We start from the raw sequence: 20,484 nt of genomic DNA, 5'->3' as shown, positions 1-20,484 counted from the left end.
TAGGCAAAGTACATTTTATTCTGCCCAAGATAGGATATGATTCACCTTACTCTGGGCCGCACAACTTCTTGTGCCCCTTTGGTGATTAATATAGGCCATTGCTGTGGCATAGTTGGATTGAATCCTGGCAGGACAATACCATAAACTAAATGTTCAGGCCCTCAGAACAAAGTGCTCTGCCTGAATTCCTAGAATGATAATGGGCACGGTCATTTCTGATCTGGGCCACTTCCGTGGTATCTGAAGGAAGGATTTTCCCCTTTGAAGATTTTTGGATATTAACCATAAACTGAGGCTCCAGCGTACCCAGCCTACATCACCTGGTATTTTTAGGTGGTCCATCCGGGTGCTAACCAGGCCTGACTCTGCTTAGCCTCCAAGATCAGAAGAGATCGGGTGCTTTCAGGGTGATGTGGCCGTAGGCTTTGGAGTCAGATACATTGGGAATCTAGAGCTTGAACCCCTTGTTCCAAGCCGATAGGATAATGTTTTGCAGCAGTCTCGAATGAAACTGAGCATAAGGAACGGCCTCGAATGAAGCCACCATCTTTCCCAACAACCTCATGCAAAGTTGAATAGAAGAATTCATCTTGCTTCAACCACCTAAATCAGTTCCTTTATGGTGCTGATCTTTGCCTGGGGCAAGAATACCCTTTTTCTGGGTGTAACTATGATCAGACCCAAGTATCTTAGCCCTTTTCATGGTTTTAAAGAAGATTTCTCCTAGGCTGGGAATCCAACCTAGATATTTCAGGTAGTTGAATGTGGTGACCATACTTTGGTCTAAGCAGGCTACCGACTGGACTATCAAGAACAGATCGTCCAGGCAAACCATAATCGTTATACCAACACTCAAGGTGCAGTAGCTAGACCGGAAAGCAGAGCAACACACTGAAAATTAAGATTTTCCACCTTGAAAAGTAGATATTACTAGTGAGCGAGGAAATAGGCATATGGAGGTATGCATCTTTGACGTCAATTGACGCCAGAAGTTCTCCTCCTTGTAGGATGGAGGCAACTGATTGGATTGACTCCATGCAAAAAAAGAGTGGTTATATTCAGGAACTGAATTTAGATTTTTGAGATCCAGAATGTCCATTTGGATTTAACCAAACCCCAACCTCTGCTCTTACATGGGGGCCACCATGATCACTTTTTGCCAAAAGATGGTCCAATGCTTGAGAGAAAGACTTTTTTCTCTGGATCCTTAGGATGATCTGAGAAAACGCAGAGACGGGAACTACTGGAACTCCAGTTTGTACCTTGGAGCTATTGAGGAAGTCCCCCATTCGTCTTGACACTCTTCCTGCCAGATCCTTGAGAACTGCAGAAGAATTCCCCCTATTGAGAGAGCGGGGGTGCCTCCTCATAAGGAGGCTTCAGTATCTTGTAGGTTTCCTCCCCCAAGACCTCTTTTGTCCCTAGGGTTAACCCTGAGGATTACCTTTTGAACTTGACGGCGGAAGCCATTGTGACTGCCTGGAGGCTGATGCACCTGGCACAGAAGAATGAGCTTTAAAAATGAAAATACATAAATGGCAAAAAGGGTACTTTTCCACTAGAATTTCTTTGGATGTATTATCCAAAACATCCCTAAATAGCTGTTTCACCGCAAAAGGAAGACTAGCCAGGAGCTATTGCATTTGCTATTGCTATTGCTATTGCTCAGCAGGCCCAGATCCTGGGCCTGCTGAGCAGGATAACCTTGAACTGGTCTCTCAACGATTAAGAAATTACTGTCAGCGCAGGCTGAGACACTCAATCTGCCAGAGAAAAAAATTGTTTTTTTTTTTTCAATGGGAATTCCAACTTTTTATCCGTTGGATACCTAATCAGTTGAGCATTGTCTGCCGGATAAGTCAAACTCTTATTCACAGAGGATATAGCAGCGTTAATTGCTGGTATACGAAAAGGCATGCACAGCTTGAGGAGGCTTTAGCAAACCCAAACACTCAGTTAAGGGAACATAAACGTGGAGCGGACCATTCAGCAAGAAATTGCACCATCAATCTTAAGATTGAAACAACTGATTCTCCTGCATTTGACACCTCAGAAGAGGAGGCATCAACCTCACCACGGTCCCCTGAGGGAATTCGTCTTCTCCCGCCCCTGGTTCCTCAGTTTGAGGGTCCTGGGCAATTGAAGAGAACCTGTCGCCTTTTGACCCACACTGGGATGCGATTAAAGTTGCTAAATTTTTTTTTTAAACCTATCATGGCTGAGGAAAAAATATCTTTTTAGTAAAATAAACAGGTTGCAAACAATTGCAAACATTTCATGGCCCCGATGCTCACTCTGACCAGCCACCCTCTCTCAGGGGAGGATGCCATTTGTAGAAATGAGTAGGCTTTCCAGAGCTTGAGGAAGACCCTTTTAGGTTTTTTTTGGGGGTGCACAAAGCAGAGGTACTACCAGAAGAAATCGCATCTACTGCTTGAGCAATAGTTCAGCCTGATGCAAATAATAAATGTGTCAAATAGGAAATGCCTGTGTCACCAAAACCTCTTTCATGCTCCTCTTTGTTCTTATGTCTCTCTGACAATTTTGCAGCCAGCACAAATGGAGTTTTGTTTTTTTTTAAAACACACTCCCGCGTTGGAGGATGCCAACGCCGCGCTAAGCCCCTCCCCCACCTCGCATTGCGCCCCTCCTCCTTTCTCTTTCAAAAAAAGAGTTTTCCCAAGCAAGCACGGGCCTCCGATCCGTGGGGATCGGCTTGTGAGTGAGGGAGGGATGGCGTGGAGGAGACCTGGAAGCAGCCGCCGAGTAGGGGCGGTGAAAGAAAACGGCATTGCTGATTGTTTTCTTTTCCCTCCTATACTCAGCCTCATGAAGAGGGGAAGAGTTCAGCCCAGGTGGGGGTGTCTGGAGGAAGCAAAACCCCCCAAACTTACCGGAGGTCTGCCTGCTAGCCGGAGGAAAAAAAGTCTGCTGCTTCTGTGACATAGCGTGATCTCTGAGCAAAGCATGAGAAGGTACGTGCTCCATACAGCCCCCAGTGGTGACACTTAGGCATGACAACATTTACTTTAAAGGAGACTTATCATAAAAAAATGTAAAAATTCCTTAGAAAAACTCCACTTACCTTTCCCACCGCAGGATTTTCTGTGGTAAAACCAACAGACCCAATCCTCACCCTTCACGGTGGGTTCCGTTAACAAACCAAAAGTACTGGATCCCGGGGTCCAGCTCTGTAAAAAGAGAAGCGTTTACAAGAAAAACCTTGTTTCTTTGGACACGAGGCCTGGGCACCATTCAATTTGGCCTAAAAGACACTTTGAATGGATCCGGCTACATAGCTAGCCCCAGCAAGGATTGCTCCAGTGGAGCTCAGCACAGCACATCTTCACTCGTGACAACACCTTAGACACTGGCGAAAAAACTGAGATGCTCCCGGTATGGGAGGGGTTATATAGGGAGGCAACTTCCTGTTTAGGGTGTGCCAGTGTCCAGCACCTGAAGGTGGATTATAACCCACATAGTAATTACTATGGCTCTGTGTCCCGTGATGTACGATTAAAGAAACGAATCTATGCGACACGTGTCACATGCCTTACGCAGACACGAGTCTATGCGACACGTGTCACATGCCTTACGCAGACACGAGTCTATGCAACACTTGTCACATGCCTTATGCAGACACGAGTCTATGCGACATGTGTGACATGACTTACGCAGGCACGAGTCTATGCGACACGTGTCATATGCCTTAATGCAGACACGAGTCTATGCCACATGTCACATGCCTTACGCAGACACGAGTCTATGTGACACGTGTCATATGCCTTATGCAGACTTGAGTCATGTGCCTTATGCAGACATGAGTCTATGCGACATGTATCCTGTGCCTATGCAGACATGAGTCTATGCAACATGTGTCATGTACTGTATGCAGACATGAGTCTGTGCGACGTGTCATGTGTCTCACGCAGACATGCGTCTATGCGACATGTGTCCACGCAGACATGAGTCTATGCGACATGTGTCATGTACCTTATGCATACATGAGTCTATGTGACATGTGTCATGTGCCTCATGCATACATAAGTCTATGCTACGTGTGTCATATGCCTTACGCATACATGAGTCTATGCGACGTGTGTCATATGCCTTACGCAGACATGGGTTGAGTCATGCAACATGAGAGTCTATGCTCTGCACCCTCTAGTGGCTGCAGAAGAAACGGCAGCCCATACTACTAAGAAGAAAGCAGCATGTTTCAAACAGCACACTGCCTCCCTAGGGGCTACTGAGGGAACACCAGACAGTCAGATCTTTTTATAAAGAGAAACTGCAAACAAATGCAGACTTGCCATTCCTGCTGCAGGACTCTGAACATAACAGGAGTCCAATCTTCACCCATCACGGCAAGCTTTGTCATAAAAGACCTTCAGGGACTGGGTCCCCCTTAATGTGGGGTCCACTGCCCTGGACCTGTATAGAACCCTGCAGGAAAGCACCTTGGTCAGAACATTACACAGGGTTCCATTGCGCAGGGTCTAGCACCATAAGCCTGCATTACAGGTAAAACCTTGAGGAATCTTCTCTCCTTCCAATTAGGCTCGGGTACCATCCATTTTGGCAGACAGCTCTTTCGAATGAATCCGAATGAAGTCCATGATTCTAAATAGAACCATCCAGACCTCCAACTATGCTCCCAGAGCACATGTATCCCATCAGTGACCACCACCTTACAGACACTGGCAAAAAAACTGAAGTGCTTCCTGTGTAGGAGGGGTTATACAGGGGAGGACTTCCTATTTGATTGTTCTGATTGATCTACCAGCCTCCATTCACCTATAGGTGGCGTATAACCCAAGTAGCTATTATAATAACCAGCATTGTCCTGTGATGTACGATAAAGAAAATTTGTTTTTCTTAGACATTGCAGCATCAGCGAATGTTGCTGTATTTATTCATTCAGATGCAGTGAATAACAAAGCGCAGCTACCTGCATTTAAAACATCTATATACAGTTGTGCTCATAAGTTTACATACAAGTGTTTGGCTGAAGCCATTTATTATCAACCAACTAGGTTTACTCTTTTTAAATCATAATGAAAACAGAAACTACCCAAATGACCCTGATCAAAAGTTTACATACCCCAGTTCTTAATACCATGTATTGCCCCCTTTAACATCAATGACAGCTTGAAGTCTTTTGTGGTATTTGTGAATTAGGCTCTTTATCTTCCCAGATGGTAAAGCTGCCCATTTCTCTTGGCAAAAATCCTCAAGTTCCTGTAAATTATTGGGCTGTCTTACATGAACTGCACATTTGAGATCTCCCCAGAGTGGCTCAATGATATTGAGGTTAGGAGACTGAGATGGCCACTCCAGAACCTTCACTTTATTCTGCTGTAGCCAATGACAGGTCGACTTGGCCTTGTGTTTTGGATCATTGTCATGTTGGAATGTCCAAGTACATCCCATGCACAGCTTCCTGGCTGATGAATGCAAATGTTCCTCCAGTATGTTTTGATAACATACTGCATTCATCTTGCCATCAATTTTGACCAAATTTCCTGTGCCTTTGTAGCTCACACATCAGCAATCCACCACCGTGTTTCACAGTAGGAATGGTGTACCTTTCATCATAGGCCCTGTTGACTCCTCTCTAAATGAAGCGTTTATGGTTGTGGCCAAAAAGCTAAATTTTGGTCTCATCACTCCAAATAACTGCCAGAAGGTTTGAGGCTTGTCTCTGTGCTGTTTGTTGTATTGTAAGCGGGATACTTTGTGGCATTTGCGCAGTAATAGCTTTTTTCCGGCGACTCGACCATGCAGCCCATCTTTCTGTAAGTGCTTCCTTATTGTGCATCTTGAAACAGCCACACCACATGTTTTCAGAGAGTCCTGTATTTCACCTGAAGTTATTTGTGGGTTTTTCTTTGCATCCCAAACAATTTTCCTGGCAGTTGTGGCTGATATTTTGGTTGATCTACCTGACCATGGTTTGGTTTCAACAGAACCCCTCATTTTCCACTTCTTGATTAGAGTTTGAACACTGCTGATTGGCATTATCAATTCATTGGATATCTTTTTATATCCCTTTCCTGTTTTAAATAGTTCAACAACCTTTTCACGCAGATCCTTTGACAATTCTTTTGCTTTCCCCATGACTCAGAATACAGAAACGTCAGTGCAGCACTGGATGAAAGATGCAAGGGTCTGTCAGCAGTCCAGAAACTCACTGACCTTTTATATACACACACACACACAATAATTACAAGAAAACAGATTACAGGTGAGGATGGTTACCTTTAATAGCCATTTAGCCCTGGTTCACACTGGTGCGTTTTGATATGCAATTTGACGTGTTAAATCGCGTGTCAAATCGGTGGCAATTGCACCGTCCTAATCGGTGCGACACCGCATTTGCAGCACTGCACAGATTTCAAAAAGCAGTTTCAGTGATACTTTTTGCGATTTCGGGGTGCGTTTTCCATTGACATCTGTGCAGAAGGCTGCACAGATGTCTGTGAAATCGCAGCCGAAATTGGGACTGACACGCGGGAGTGAAATTGTGAGAGTTCAGCTGAACTTGCATGGCTTCATTCACGCAGCTCAGTGTGAACCTGGGCTCAAACCGCTTTGTGTCAACTTGTGTGCATGTTATCAGGCCAAAATCACCAGGGTATGTAAACTTTTGATCAGGGTCATTTGGGTAGTTTTTGTTGTCATTATGATTTAAAAAGAGTAAACACAGTTGATTGATAATAAATGGCTTCAGCCAAACACTAACCATGAGTGAAAGAAAAGTTTTTGTATTATCATTCATATTCTCTGAAAAAAAACAGGAAATCATAAATTCTGCCAGGGTATGTAAACTTATGACCACATCTGTATACTGAAATAGTCATTTGAAAGAACCCGTGTTAACCTGCAGCTGTACAGCATAGGCAGAACAAATGTTAAACCCTTCCTTTAGCAGCTCATACAAGCTGAGATGAAGGCAATGGGAATAGTACATCATGGTATACTACAACTGAGGCTGGAAACAATGACACACCTAAAATTGTAACTTGTACTTCAAATTCTTAAAGTGGATGTAAAGTCATAAGGTTTTTTTTTACCTTAATGCATTCTCTGCAGCCGCTTTGTGCCCGAGAGCAGTATCACTGCTCTCTCTATCACAGGACAGAGGTGGCAGCAGCAGCAGCCATTGACTTCAGCTGCTATAAATCAAAACCCGTGAGGAGGGAACGGTGGGTGGGGTTGAGCCACTCTGTGTGCCTCTGTGAATGCACACAGCATTGATCGGGAGAGAGCCCGCACGTCTACCCCCATAGTAAGCAGCTTGCTATGGTGGCACACACAGAAGAGGAGGAGTCCAAAGCACTGGCAGGGGACCCCAGAAGAGGACGTTTGGGGCTGTGCAATACCATAGCAGAGAGCAAGTATAACATGTTTACAAGACAAAAAAAGAGGAACCTTTACCACCACTTTAAGTGACTTGAAACTCTAATATCTATACACACAATGTGTGTATGCCTGTGAATTAAAGTGTTAATAAAGTATCTTTTATAAAAACCCTGCCTGTCAGTGGATTTTTACAACAGAAGAGACCCTAGAGGTCTCTTATGTCATAAATGATCCCCCTGCCTGTCAGCCGGTAATACGTTCTGAGACACGCATGCGTAGCTCAGACCGCATTTACAACCCGCTGTGTGCCGCAGCAAAGTGACTCCTGTGCACATACGTGGGAGTGACATCATCGCAGCCCGGCCATTCTAGCGGCTGAAGATTTAGAACCCGGATGAAAGACCGGGGATAACATAGAAGCGCTGTGGACCAGAAGGAGCCGTGACAGCCCAGCGCTGGACGGCTCTGTCTGTAGCCAAGTCTCTCAATCTTAATATTGTATACCAGTGCTTGGAAAAAGTGAAATTAAAAACGCAAAAAATTTTTTACATACAAAAAAATATATTTACCAAAAAACACAACAGCTGCTGTGCGCAAAGTGTTAACGAACCACTCTACTTCCAACAATCTATTCACAGCGCTGTGCATTATCATATTATGCAAATGTGTATAAATGAAAAGTCTATACATAACAATATCCATATATACAGTGATCTTGTGCCACTATTATCCACAACTTCTGGCTCTAAGGCAACTCAAAGTGTCCATGCAATACTTCGATTCATGTGTCTCCATATATTTTACTTCAAAAACAACCAGTGTATTTGTAGTATTATACTACAATTATCCTTCACCATCAATACAGAGAACTCACCAAAAGTATATGATCATCCACTACAGGTAAGCCATAATGTACTGGTACTAGTTTGTACAGGTTTTTATTACCAGTGTTCTCCTGCTTCTCCTTTTACTTGTATTCCATCCACATAATACAAGGGGTTAGCAACCTTTATCTATTTAAGGGCCGGATTCAATGTATGTGAAAGCATGGAGGGCTGCATTCACCTGCTAATAAATGAAGATAATAATCTGGACCCCTTTACATTACACAGCCCCAGCACCTCTGGACCCCTTTACATTACACAGCCCCGCACCTCTGGTCCCCTTTACATTGCAGAGCCCCCATACCTCTGGACACCTTTACATTACATAGCCCCCCTGCACATCACACAGACCCCCCCATGTCATGCTTTAAAATTGCGCACACTCTCATGGAATGGCGACAAACTACGGTACTTAAAAATCTCCATAGGCGAAACTTTAAAAATTTCTACAGGTCACCAGTTTAGAGTTACAGAGAAGGTCTTGTGCTGGAATTATTGCTCTCGCTCTAACAAGGTGATACCTCACATGTGTGGTTTAAACACTGTTTACATTTGTGGTCGTCACTTGCGCATGTGTTCGCTTCTGCATGCAAGCTCAGAGGGACAGGGCGCGGATCACTTTTATTGCTGTCAGAAAGAATGTATATATCCCTTGTGACAGTAATAGGCAGTGACAGGTACTCTTTATGGAGGGATCTGGGGTCTATAAGACCCCAAATCTCTCCTTTGCACTTAAACACATTCAAAACGCGAAGTTTGGTTTAGTCTCCCTGTGCCTGCGTGGGTTTCCTCCGGGTACTCCAGTTTCCTCCCACACTCCAAGACATGCTGGTAGGTTAATTGGATCCTGTCTAAATTGTCCCTAGTATGTATGAATGTGAGTTAGGGACCTTAGATTGTAAGCTCCTTGAGGGTAGGGACTGATGTGAATGTACAATGTATATGTAAAGCGCTGCGTAAATTGACGGCGCTATAAATGTACCTGAAATAAATAATAAATAAATAAATGACATGGCTTCCGGGTTACTAGATCTGAGACCTGATCGAAGCCGATTCTAGTTTGTTCGGGTCTCCGGCCAGCCTTCGGATGTGTCGGCTGGTCGTTCTGGCCTCCTGGTGGGACGAGAGAGCCCGGACGAGATGCCAAAGGTGGCGGGAGGGGTGGGACGTCCACTCCCACTGCTTGGGACAACAGCCAAGCGGCTTCTTAGCCGCATGGATTGTTATCCCAAGAAAGCCGACCATAGTGTTTAAAAAACTGTACTGGGGGGATGCCTGCAGCTGCATGCATCATCCCCGTACAACCCCTTCAAGACGAGGCCGTGTATTTGCATATGGTCGGCGCAAAAGGGTTAAAACGTCCACGAGCCGGGATCACACTGACGGGCCGACTAATATGCGGAAGTGGGCCGGGTGCAGCCCGCAGGTTGCTGACCCCTGATGTGGGGGGAAGGAATAAAAGGAAACCACCATAGCGTAAAACCTTTAAACCACTTTATTTATAAAATCTACTCACACTAAAAAGTGCTTCTCCTAATACTAAGGTATAGGCACATGGGTGTTCGCAATCCTTGGGTACCTGCTCCATGATTACATTCCGAGCGGTCCCTTCCTGTTCCCCGGGTGTATACATAGTCACTTCAGGACACCTAGAAGCGTATAATGACTTCAATTTGCAGGAGGGGCACTTTTTTTTAGTCTCTTAAACAGATTTTACTACCACTTTAAGCTTGTGAATTCTATAAAATCAAAGGAATTAAATGTAGAAATGTGTTAATTGTAAGCTTAAATACACACATAAAATATGAAACAAAAAAAAATACTATTCATATAATATCAACTTTGTATTGGTAAAAATGACATATTTGATAATCTAAAAAAAAACAACAAAAAAAACATGTAATATGAAATGTAATAAAAATATTGAACAGAAACAAAATATGTCCAGTTTCAGTGGTTTATACTATATCCTTTTTATTTGTTTATTTATTGGATAAATCAAAGTCATTATTTATGTCTATGTACATGTTTATATGTGTGTGTATATATGTACTTGCATTACTTTTCATTTAGACTCCTAATCCTGTACAATCAGAACTATTTTATTGTTTTAGGGCTTGTTCACAATAGTGACAAGAAATGCTACTCCTCAGAAAAGCGACCCATACTTGGATCGCTTTTTAGAGGCATTTAACAGGTAATGACAAGGCAATAGATTGCCTACTCAACACCTGCTTTAAGCCTCTAAATGCAGCATCACCATGCCGCAGACATGTGCAATGCACGTGGCTGCAGCGTGGCACCATTTGCCTGGGTGTATATACTTCCTTTCGTGGCCACAGCATGTGTACAACCTCTACAACTAAAGGGGAGCAGTCGGAGGTGGTAAAAATGAGGCTCAACCACATGGCTTTACTGTCCCCTAACCTCACTTGTGAACTGGTTCTGATCTGTGCAGCTGCGTGCTACATTTAGGGCAGCCAATTAATTCACATGTATGTGAGAGCGATCAGAAAGGGATTTTGAGAGATGATATCACTTGTACTGTGATAGTGCAGAGTCCTTTTTTGATTCATACTTACCTAGGAGGCATCTGTCCCCCGCTGTCTCTGCACTGAGAACCGAGCCACTGAACACCGCCGATGGCTCGTTTTTCACAGATCCCTGAAAGGAGAGCTGCTGACTATCAGTCAGCGTCTCTCTTCTCTGTTTCTCCACGCTCACTGGAGTGCTGAGCTGTGGAGGGGCGGGGAGCGACTGTCTCAGAGGCTCGCTGAGACTGCCATCAATCAAGGCAGCTGGCGGATCCACACTTGGGAATTCGGGATGACGCGCTGCCTCGACTGATTGCAGTGACGTCAGCGGAGAGTGGACTTCAGACCGCTCTCTGCTAAAAACAGGTCACAGGAGTGCAAAATGAATTGCACTTCTGTGACCCAGAGGAGAAGCCCAGCCTAAAAAGCTCAGCTTCTTTAAATTAGGCCTGTAAGAAAGGGAGTCTCTGCTCCGTGTACAGATTGAAATGGCTGGGAAGCAGGGTGATATTTTGGGCAATTTCAATTATCCTGTCATTGATTGGGCAAATGGAAATGCACATTCAACAAAGGCTTGTAATTTTTTAAACGTATTGCAGGACTTTATGGAAGAGATCATATAAACCCTAACAAGGAAGAACGCTCTATTGGATCGATTATTGCAAACATGGAGCTCATTACAGATGTGCAAGTTAGAGACAACTTGGGTAATAGTGATTATGGTGTAATCACATGTGCCTAAGTCACAGGAAAGAGAAGCATATTGGTCCGACAAGAACTCTAAGCTGTGATCCTTACTGCCTGACACTCACTGAGACCAAATAATGGCAACAGAGAGCACAAGGAAAGTGGGAGTGTTTTAAAGATAAATTAGACAAATGTATTAGTCACTGTATTGTCCTGGGTAAGACGCATAAAAGAACAAAGTTAAAAGTTATGTGGCTAAAAGCTAGTGTTAAAAAAAAAAAAAAAAAACCTCTAAAAAGTACAAAGTAGAAGTGACAGCAATGCAATAAGAAACGCAAGGGAGCAATCAGGACAGCTAAAAAACAGAATAAGAGAAACATTCTTCAGTTTTCACATGTGAAAAAGACAGGTGTAATAGCTTTATGAAAAGTATGGTCAAAGCTATTTGGGCTATATTCTCCTATGGATCACAGGAGTGCACTTCCCCCTGCACTCCTGTAAACAAATTTCAGCTAAAGCCCACTTTCGGCTATGTGGAGACTGAGCCAGCAGCTCCTCCCCCTGCACAGCCTGGTGTTCCAGGGAGCACTGGAGGGGCAGAGCAGAGAGCCAGTCACTTTCAGTAACCGGCTATTTGCAGACCAAGAACTGAGCGATCAGAGGTCTTTGATCACTTCGTTCTTGAACTTAGAGCTTATGGGGACAGATGCAATCAGGGTCGATGCTGCATCCACCTATGTAAGTGTGACTGTTTTGTTTAATTCCTGAACTTCTCTTAACAGTAATACTAATTATGTTTCACTCAAGGTACCTCTACCTTTGTGGTTGGCTTAAAACCAGATAAAAAAAAAAAAGAGACCAGAAAAAGAATGTGAACAAACCGCCAGGTCCCACAGCGAACTTAGCTCAGTTATAGCCAAGCGGCTATTCCTAAAAAAGATGTATTTATTTTTTTGTCAACAATACTATTTTATGGAGTATAAAATTAGAAAACATAACAGCACAGATAACTTCAGGAAGAAGAAATAAAGGCATATGTGACATTGTTACATCTTATTATAAGGATACGGTTCCTAAAGGCATGTATCAACTACAGAATGTCAGGATATCATTACAAAACAGTCAAATAGGCATCAAAGATTAACCTATAATTATCATATCGGGAAGGATACAGTCGGAGCCAAGTATTCCATAAATTAGTGAATTTACAATAAGAATTGGATCGAAGAGCCAAATTTTATTCATACTCAAATATTAGGTTTATATGGTCAACTAAGTCTGATACATTAGGGGCTTGGTTTGATCTCCAAAGTTTGGTCAGGAGAGACTTTGCAACCAAAAGTACAGCAATTGTGCGAAATTCTATGAGGAAACATTTAATTCCTAGGTAAAGTAGGGCAAACACTGGCTCTGGTTTGGTGAGAACCCCAGTGATCTGAGTGAGAGATGACCTGAAATACTTTCTTCCAAAGGCTTATTAAACCCGTACACAACCAGAGTATATGAAGGAGTGTGCCAGTGTGACCACAACCTCTCCAACAAAAAGAGGAGTTTTGAGGGGAGAATTTATCTAGGAGATATGGGGTTAAGTACCAACGAGATGCTACCTTTTGAGATAGCTCCCAGTGGTTAATGCAGTGTGTGACCCTGTGGGAGTATGGTATAGCTGTTAGCCACTGGTATAGACTTTTTGTAAGTCGGATTCCCATTGTGCCATGGGAGGAGTTTTGGTAAATGTATTTTTGTTATAGAGAAGGGAGTAAAAAACTGAGATTCCCTTAAAGGGGTTGTAAACCCTTAAGGTTTTTTCACCTTAACGCATTCTACCTTCACCTTAAACCTTCTGTGCTGAAGCTTCCCCCCAGAGCCTGCCTTTCACTTACCTGAACCTGGTCTTTCCAGCGGTGGGGATGAGCACACCAGCTCCAGGCGGGGTTTTGGGTCCTGATTGGATAGATTGATAGCAGGGCAGCCATTGGCTCCCGCTGCTGTCAATCAAATCCCATGATGCGGGAGCCGGGGGGCAGGGCCAAGTCCTGCTGTCTGTGTCAATAGACGCAGCAGCACATGGGAGCGTGCCCATACGAGTGCCCCGAGGGAGAACGGCTCTCCAACGGGGCACTCGAGAACAGGAGGAGCCAAGAGCGTCGCTGAGGGACCCCAGAAGGGGGTCAACTGCACAGAGGAGGCAAGTGTGTTTTTTTTTTTTTAAACAAACATAACCAACCTTTAGTTACCCTTTAAGGATGGGTTTGGTGTTCATGAGAAATTGCACAGCTGTAGAGTGTATATGTATAAGGAGTTTAAGATGACTTTTCAGAAAGGTAGTTATGCGCATGTAGGTGAAAAAGTCCTTAGGAGGTATTTAGTAAGAACTTTGCAGGTCTTGCAGTGATTTGATTTGTGATTGGGCGAATAGGTCGTCTATCCATTTATTGCCTGCAGCTTGCCAATGTCTCGCTGAAAGATGGGGGATAAGAAATTCCTCCTGTTCCTAAATTTTAAAGGCTCAGCTTTTTTTTCAAAATTCCAGCTTCTCTATGTACCAATATACCATTAATGTACCTATGTTGAAGAAAAGAAAAATCTTTCTCTATATTCTAGGCAAGCTTTACCTCAGCCTCCATATTCTTCTATAGAAAACCCCTCCACGACTTCCTGGTAACTGTACTTTAGGACAGGAAAACTGTTCGTGGAATGAGTAAAGTACTTCAGCAGGTGACCTTAAAACACAACCTGCACTTTCCCTCCAGAAGGTTGATCCTGCCCACCTCTGTAGGTACATGCTTTTCCAATGCAATCATTATCAAAGAGCACCATTCTCCCTGAATACTCAGCCAGTGTATTCCTCTGCATGACAGATTTGTTTTGTACCTGATCATAGATCGCTCTTTTGGCAGAGTGTGCAGGAGCTCAGCGATCACATAACCATACACTATACAATCTGAAGGTAGATCTAAAAGATATTGTACAATCAACTATGTAGTGCAATGACCTGCCTGACTTTATACAGAGTGATTGGATAGATGGGTTTTTCCTCCTGTTATATGGTTTTTGTAAATCTAAAGAGACTGTACAGATTGTATAGTGTATGGCCACCTTTATACACCTAAAATTAACTTGTCCTGCTTTCAGTGCAAAAATGTGCGACAAAGGCAGCCAAATGCGCAGTAAAAGATGTGCAAAACCGCAACACGTCAAATTGGCCCATGAGCTACTTTGCCATGTTTGCTACGCTTAGTGCAGCCGATTGAAATTAATAGGCTGCCCTATGTGTGTTGCCAGAAAAACGCACAAAAAAATGTGCGCTCCCACTACGCTAAATGCGAATGGGGCCTGAAAGTGAAATAGGTGTGTTTACACAAGAACAATGACCGCTAAATGCCTCCGCCCACTCCCTCCTATGTACTAGTATAAAGCTTGCCATGGTCCAGAGAGCTAAACACTCCCTATTCTATAATGTAGTAAGGCAGTGCATGATGGGATATGAAGTTTCCTGAATGGTCACTTGATGCTGCAGGAAGTCAGGACTCAGAATGCATTTTTTTTTAAATTTTGAACAGAAAAGGTGCAGAATGAAGGCTGCCATGGACTAGGTGAGAAATAAGCACATTGGGATGACTTGGGGGGGGGGGGGGGGGGCGCATTTGAAAATGCATTTATTATGAGAATTTAAATACTACCTGAAAAGGTGCACCTAGCCTTCAAAGACCACCTTACTGACAGGAATGGTACCAACTGATCAGCATAGAGCAAAAGTGACATCAATTTAAAAAAAAAAAAGGATTAAGATGCATATGAGGAAACTACAGACTAGTTGGCCTAACATCAATAGTATGTTAAGTATAATGCTCTGTACACACGGTCGGATTTTCCGACGGAAAAAGTGCGATCGGATTGTGTTGTCGGAAATTCAGATCGTGTTAAATCGACCTCAAATAGGCCTTAAAGTAGCCTATTTAAGGGCTAAAAAGCAGGACCGTACCCATCTCATCCATGGTCGAACCACCCCCAGACCGGATTCCAGTCTGAGATTAATTACTAGATTTTCTGGACAACACCAGCACATACGGGATCTTTTACAGAAACATTGGTATCTACTGATGGGAGATCCCAATGTCTCCAAACACATAAAAGATCACTCGGAAATCACATATAGACGCTCTCACTCAATTAGGGACCATATTGTCCATAGCCATTATGCTCCTCTCTCTAAAAACAACACCGACGTCAAGGGGACCAGACCTTGTCATAAGTGTGATTTTTGTAGATATATCTACGCATCACGTAATATTGCTCTCCCTAATGGACAGGTCTATAATCCAAATTTTCTGGCCACCTGCCAATCTATTGGCATGGTCTATTTAATGATAAGTGAGTGCAATGCGTTCTATGTGGGGAAGACTAAACGTGCTTTTTTCCATCGAATTAGAGACCACGTCTCCTTGGTCACCAAGAAAAAGATGGAGACCCCGATTAGCCGCCATATAGGTCTATGTCATCAATTTGATGATAAAAAAATGCATTTTTTGCTCTTGAATACGTCCCCCCAAACGAAAGAGGTGGAGACTATGACAGGATCCTGCTGCAGCGAGAGACCAGGTGGATTTTTGTTTTAAATGCCCTCAAACACCCTGGTTTAAATGATGTCCTAAGCTTTAAGCCCTTTCTATAATAATCAGAAATTTATTTTTTTTTGTCCACCATTTACCCTACACCTAAACATGCTGTGATTAATTATTATTTTTCGATATTGATTATATATTTAATATATATATATATTTTTACGACTACCATATAAGTCACTTCTCAATTTTTGTGCTCTTTGCCTTCCCAGCCCTTTCTCCACTGCTTGTGGTATGTACGGACACCCGGGGCACTCAGCGGCATGGTCTCCAATCAATATTCCGACTACTCTGTGCCCCTTTTATGAGGACCGCCTGAGGCTCAAGCATCCCAGCTCCATTATTTTCCAGTCTCTTTTTTTCCCCTCGTAGACTGGGAGGCACCATTGTCCTCCCTCTGTCTATCTCCGAGGGCTCTCTCTGTGTCTTGCTCCGGGCACCGGATTTTCCAAAATGGGCGCCGGTCAATGAACGCTCCTGCGTCATTGACGTTGCCGCCACTTTGCAGCCTGGATGCATGCGCATGCGTGGTCCTCTCGTTTGGTCCGTTGGAGAGGGGTATAAAGCGAAGTGTTCCCCGCCACCCTCTGTCGTTCTCCTTCTCCGCTCCAGTCATGGATTTGTTATCAGCTTTGTTCCCGTTTACTATCATTATCTTCCTACTGGTGAAAAATTTTTTTTTTTCTTTTTTTTGTTTTTTTAAATTTATAGGTCCCCAGCTATGGGAAATATAGCGCCTTCTTATGCTGTTTGACCCGCAGGTTCCATGTGGGGTCATTTTCACATCCTGCAAAGTAGCGCTTGCTTCCCGCTGTATTTAAGGAACCCTTTACTAAGAGGCAATTTGCTTTTAACCATCCTCTGGATGTGACTTTGAAACCTTATTGATTGTACTCACCTGAAGAGGTATTTGCAACCAATATTCTTATTTATCTTTCACTACCCCAGGGTGGTTTACTACAAGTATTTCTTATAATACCCACTCCCTGATGCTTACCTTTTGACACCAATGTATTTGATTCCTTCTCTTTTTATAGAGAGTTTTATCTACTCTACATACCGAGATCCTTTTTGGCTCTCTCATGCCTTACCAAGGAGTCAGGGCTGGAAGGCATAACCCATGTGTGCACAATTTCGAGTTTCAAATACATATCTACAGTTACTTCCAGTTTTTACGATACTGGTAAGGTGGATTGTTTGTGGTGTTTTTTTTCTTCTTTTTTTTTTTTCAATATCATTACGATTCATTATTGTTTTCAAATGTATTATTATTTTTTGTTGTAATTCCGCTGACACATTATGTAGCAATATTTATATTTTGCAATGATCCATACTCAAAAATGTATTGTATTGATGTATACCTGTATACCAATTGAATTTAATATGGTTGTTATATATATCTTTGGACATGAGTATTTATAGCTCATCTCCTATTCTATAGTTGATCAGATGCCACATTATATCTCCTGAAGAAGCTTAAGAAAGCGAAACATGTCGAGAAAGTGGTATTAAGCTCTGTATCATATTTTTACCAAAATAGTTCTGTAAACATTTATCAGTGTTTTGTCTCATGTCTGTCTTTTTTAAAAAGATTAAACAAAATATTTTTTTATAAATTTTCACTTTGTTTATCGAGCTTGGCCTCTCTGTGGCCTCAAGTCCCCTCTTGTTACAATAGCACTTGAAATGGATGGGATCGATTAGGCAGCAAGTGAACAGGTTTCAATAGAAAGGTGTCAGAACAAACAGTGCCCCACAGTTTGTTGCACATGGGGCTGCGTAGCCACAGACCGGTCACGGTGCCCATGTTGATTAGGATCCACAGCCAATAGCACCTACAATGAACACGTGAGCATCAGAGCTGGACCACAGAGCATTGGAAGAAGGTGGCCTGGTCTGATGGAATCATGTTTTCTTTTACATCATGTGGATGGCCAGGTGCGTGTGCATCGCTTACCCAAGGAAGCGTTGAGACCAAGATGCACTATGAAAAGGAGGCAAGCTGCCAGAGGAAATGTGATGCTTTGGGCAATGTTCTGGCAGGAAACCTTGGGTCCTGCCATTCATGTGGATGTTACTTTGACACATACCACCTACAGTACCGAAACATTGTTGCTGACCAAATATACATCTTCATGGAAAATGGTATTTTCTGATGGCAGTGGCCTTTTTAAGCTTTGCCTAAACAGAAGAGGATGGATCCCCTTCCGGACCCAATCAGACCCAGAAGTAGGCTGGTGTAAATGGACACAATAGAGATGGACCTTCAGATCAGGTCCCCCTTAAAAACTGACAGGCTGACCTGACCGGAACGGCCATGTGAAAGGGGCCTTAGTGGGAGCAGGTTATAGCATTCCAACAGATAAATGCTCAACTGTGGGCTGAGAAACCTTACAATTCAGCTGGATCAAGTGCAGATCTAGTTGGAAATGCTCCTGAACAGACTGCATATAATAAATAGCTCCAGCATCCTGTTGCTTCTCCTGTTTAGGGGAGCCCAGGTGGGAGACACTTGGGTCAAAAATACACCTGCAGAAAAACCTCCAAAATTGAATCCATAGCAGACACAGATTAAGGTTAAGCCAAAAGAGTTAGGCTGCATCAATCTGAAATGTGTTTTGTGGGATTTGTCATTCACACCTGGGCGTTTTGAAATTGTGGGTAGAATCGTTTCAAATTTGCCCGCGATTCCAAACAGCCAGGTTTGAATGCAGCCTAAAGGGGTAAGTCACCACACAGTACAGACCTTCTCAAGGCACTGCAAAAAAAGAGCCCAGTCCTATTTTTGCCCAGAGGGAAAAAGGGTTTGAAGGGGCAAAGATGGACAAGAGACCATCTCCTGTTGCATGTCTTCAGTCTTTGACAACTTTCTGCAGCATTGCATTCACTAAATATCATGTGCAGGCCTTTAGTGATGTCAAAGGTCACCAATGCTCTACATCAGTGGATGACAACCTTTCAGACCTCACAGACCACTAAACTCACAATTTTGAAACCTGCAGACCACTAACATGAATTTTGCATGCCTTGTACACACAATGCTCCGGCTCTCTGCCCCCTCCTCCTGGATCACATTGCTGCCCTATACACACACAAAGCTCCGGCTCTCTGCTCCGCTCTGCATCACTCTGCTGCCAAACACAGACTCATTATTGGATCTCACCTCCTTATCCAGCCACGTGCTCAAGCTCTGTGCTACCTACCACAGTCTCATCAGCGCTGCCATTGGAAGTTCCCTCCTACTTCACACTCTGCACTACTCCCAATGCCTCTCTCTGAGTTCAAAGGAGCCGGAACTACACACGGAGGCATTGTGTGTCAATGCGCTCTGTCGGTATTGAATGTCAACGCGCATTGAGAACAGCACCGGAAACAACATTGGGTGGTATACATCTGCCACAATGTTGATTTACAGCAGAACCCCTGGGGACCACCAACATTTTCTCGTGGACTATCAGTGGTCCACGGACCACTGGTTTACGACCACTGCTCTAAATAGCAAGACTGTAAAGAAAGGTATGTTCAACAACTATTTATTTAGAATGCAATACACAACTCCACCTGTCTAAACAACACCCATCTAATTCATTGTTTTTTAATCAGAAACTCTCACAGTAGTTGGTTTAGAAATAGTGTCAGACTATCATATACATTTTATTGAAAGAAAACTTACTTTGGAAAGTGGCTCACACTGCTGGGATGTAAAAAGATCGCTGGTTGAAGATTCTGAGTCTGAGATCTCCACAACACTTTCAGACGCATTACCCTTATCCGAACACTCCAGATCACTGTCATCTTGAAAATCAGTAATCGTAATACCATCAGCAGCAACTGCATAAAGCACATAAAATTAAGCAACATCATTAGCTGACTAATACTGTTACAGGCTTGCCTTTTCAATCTGTAAATATTTGTGTTTCATACATTTTTGGCTAGTTCAGGGTCTATTCTGCCACATAGAAAATAGCAATCTTCCAATAGTTAAAGTCATATTAAAGTCAACATTTTTATTATTTTGTTAACATAAAAAAGATATTATACAGTACTTAAAAAGTACTTACAGTCCCTTGCCTCTTATGCATTAAGGTAAAAAACACCTAGACTTTAGAACCACTTTAATCATATTATCTACTATATGTACATTATATCAGACATTTATAGGATAAAGGGCATTACAGACAATGCTTAACCCTAAATACAGAAAGATGCTGCTGTTAAAAAGAATGTATATTGTTTCTTTCTATATTATAAAAAACTCTGCATATGAATGCTGAAAGTGGATTATCCAATATACTGTGAGTTAGATGTCCTTTTCCCTACATCTAGCTTATACAAACAGTGGTAGTAACAAAGGAACATATAGATACCAGGAAAAAGCGTGGTGTATAT

The 20,484-nt window shown here is 43.0% G+C and overlaps 1 protein-coding gene across 2 annotated transcripts in view; it reads right to left on the bottom strand.

Moving 5' to 3' along the window:
* SPIDR (scaffold protein involved in DNA repair) overlaps window positions 1–20,484 on the bottom strand; it is a 1,065,859-nt gene that overhangs the window by 921,311 nt on the left and 124,064 nt on the right. For both annotated transcript variants that reach the window (XM_073631564.1, XM_073631565.1), the window contains exon 5: window positions 19,769–19,926. In XM_073631564.1, the coding sequence (XP_073487665.1) occupies window positions 19,769–19,926 (158 nt within the window). The remainder of the gene's footprint in view (window positions 1–19,768; window positions 19,927–20,484) is intronic.

This window comes from Aquarana catesbeiana, linkage group LG05 (assembly GCF_042186555.1).
Source record: "Aquarana catesbeiana isolate 2022-GZ linkage group LG05, ASM4218655v1, whole genome shotgun sequence".
NCBI lineage: Eukaryota > Metazoa > Chordata > Amphibia > Anura > Ranidae > Aquarana > Aquarana catesbeiana.
Note: the sequence above shows the minus strand (reverse complement) of the source record. Positions and strands in the feature narration are given on the sequence as shown.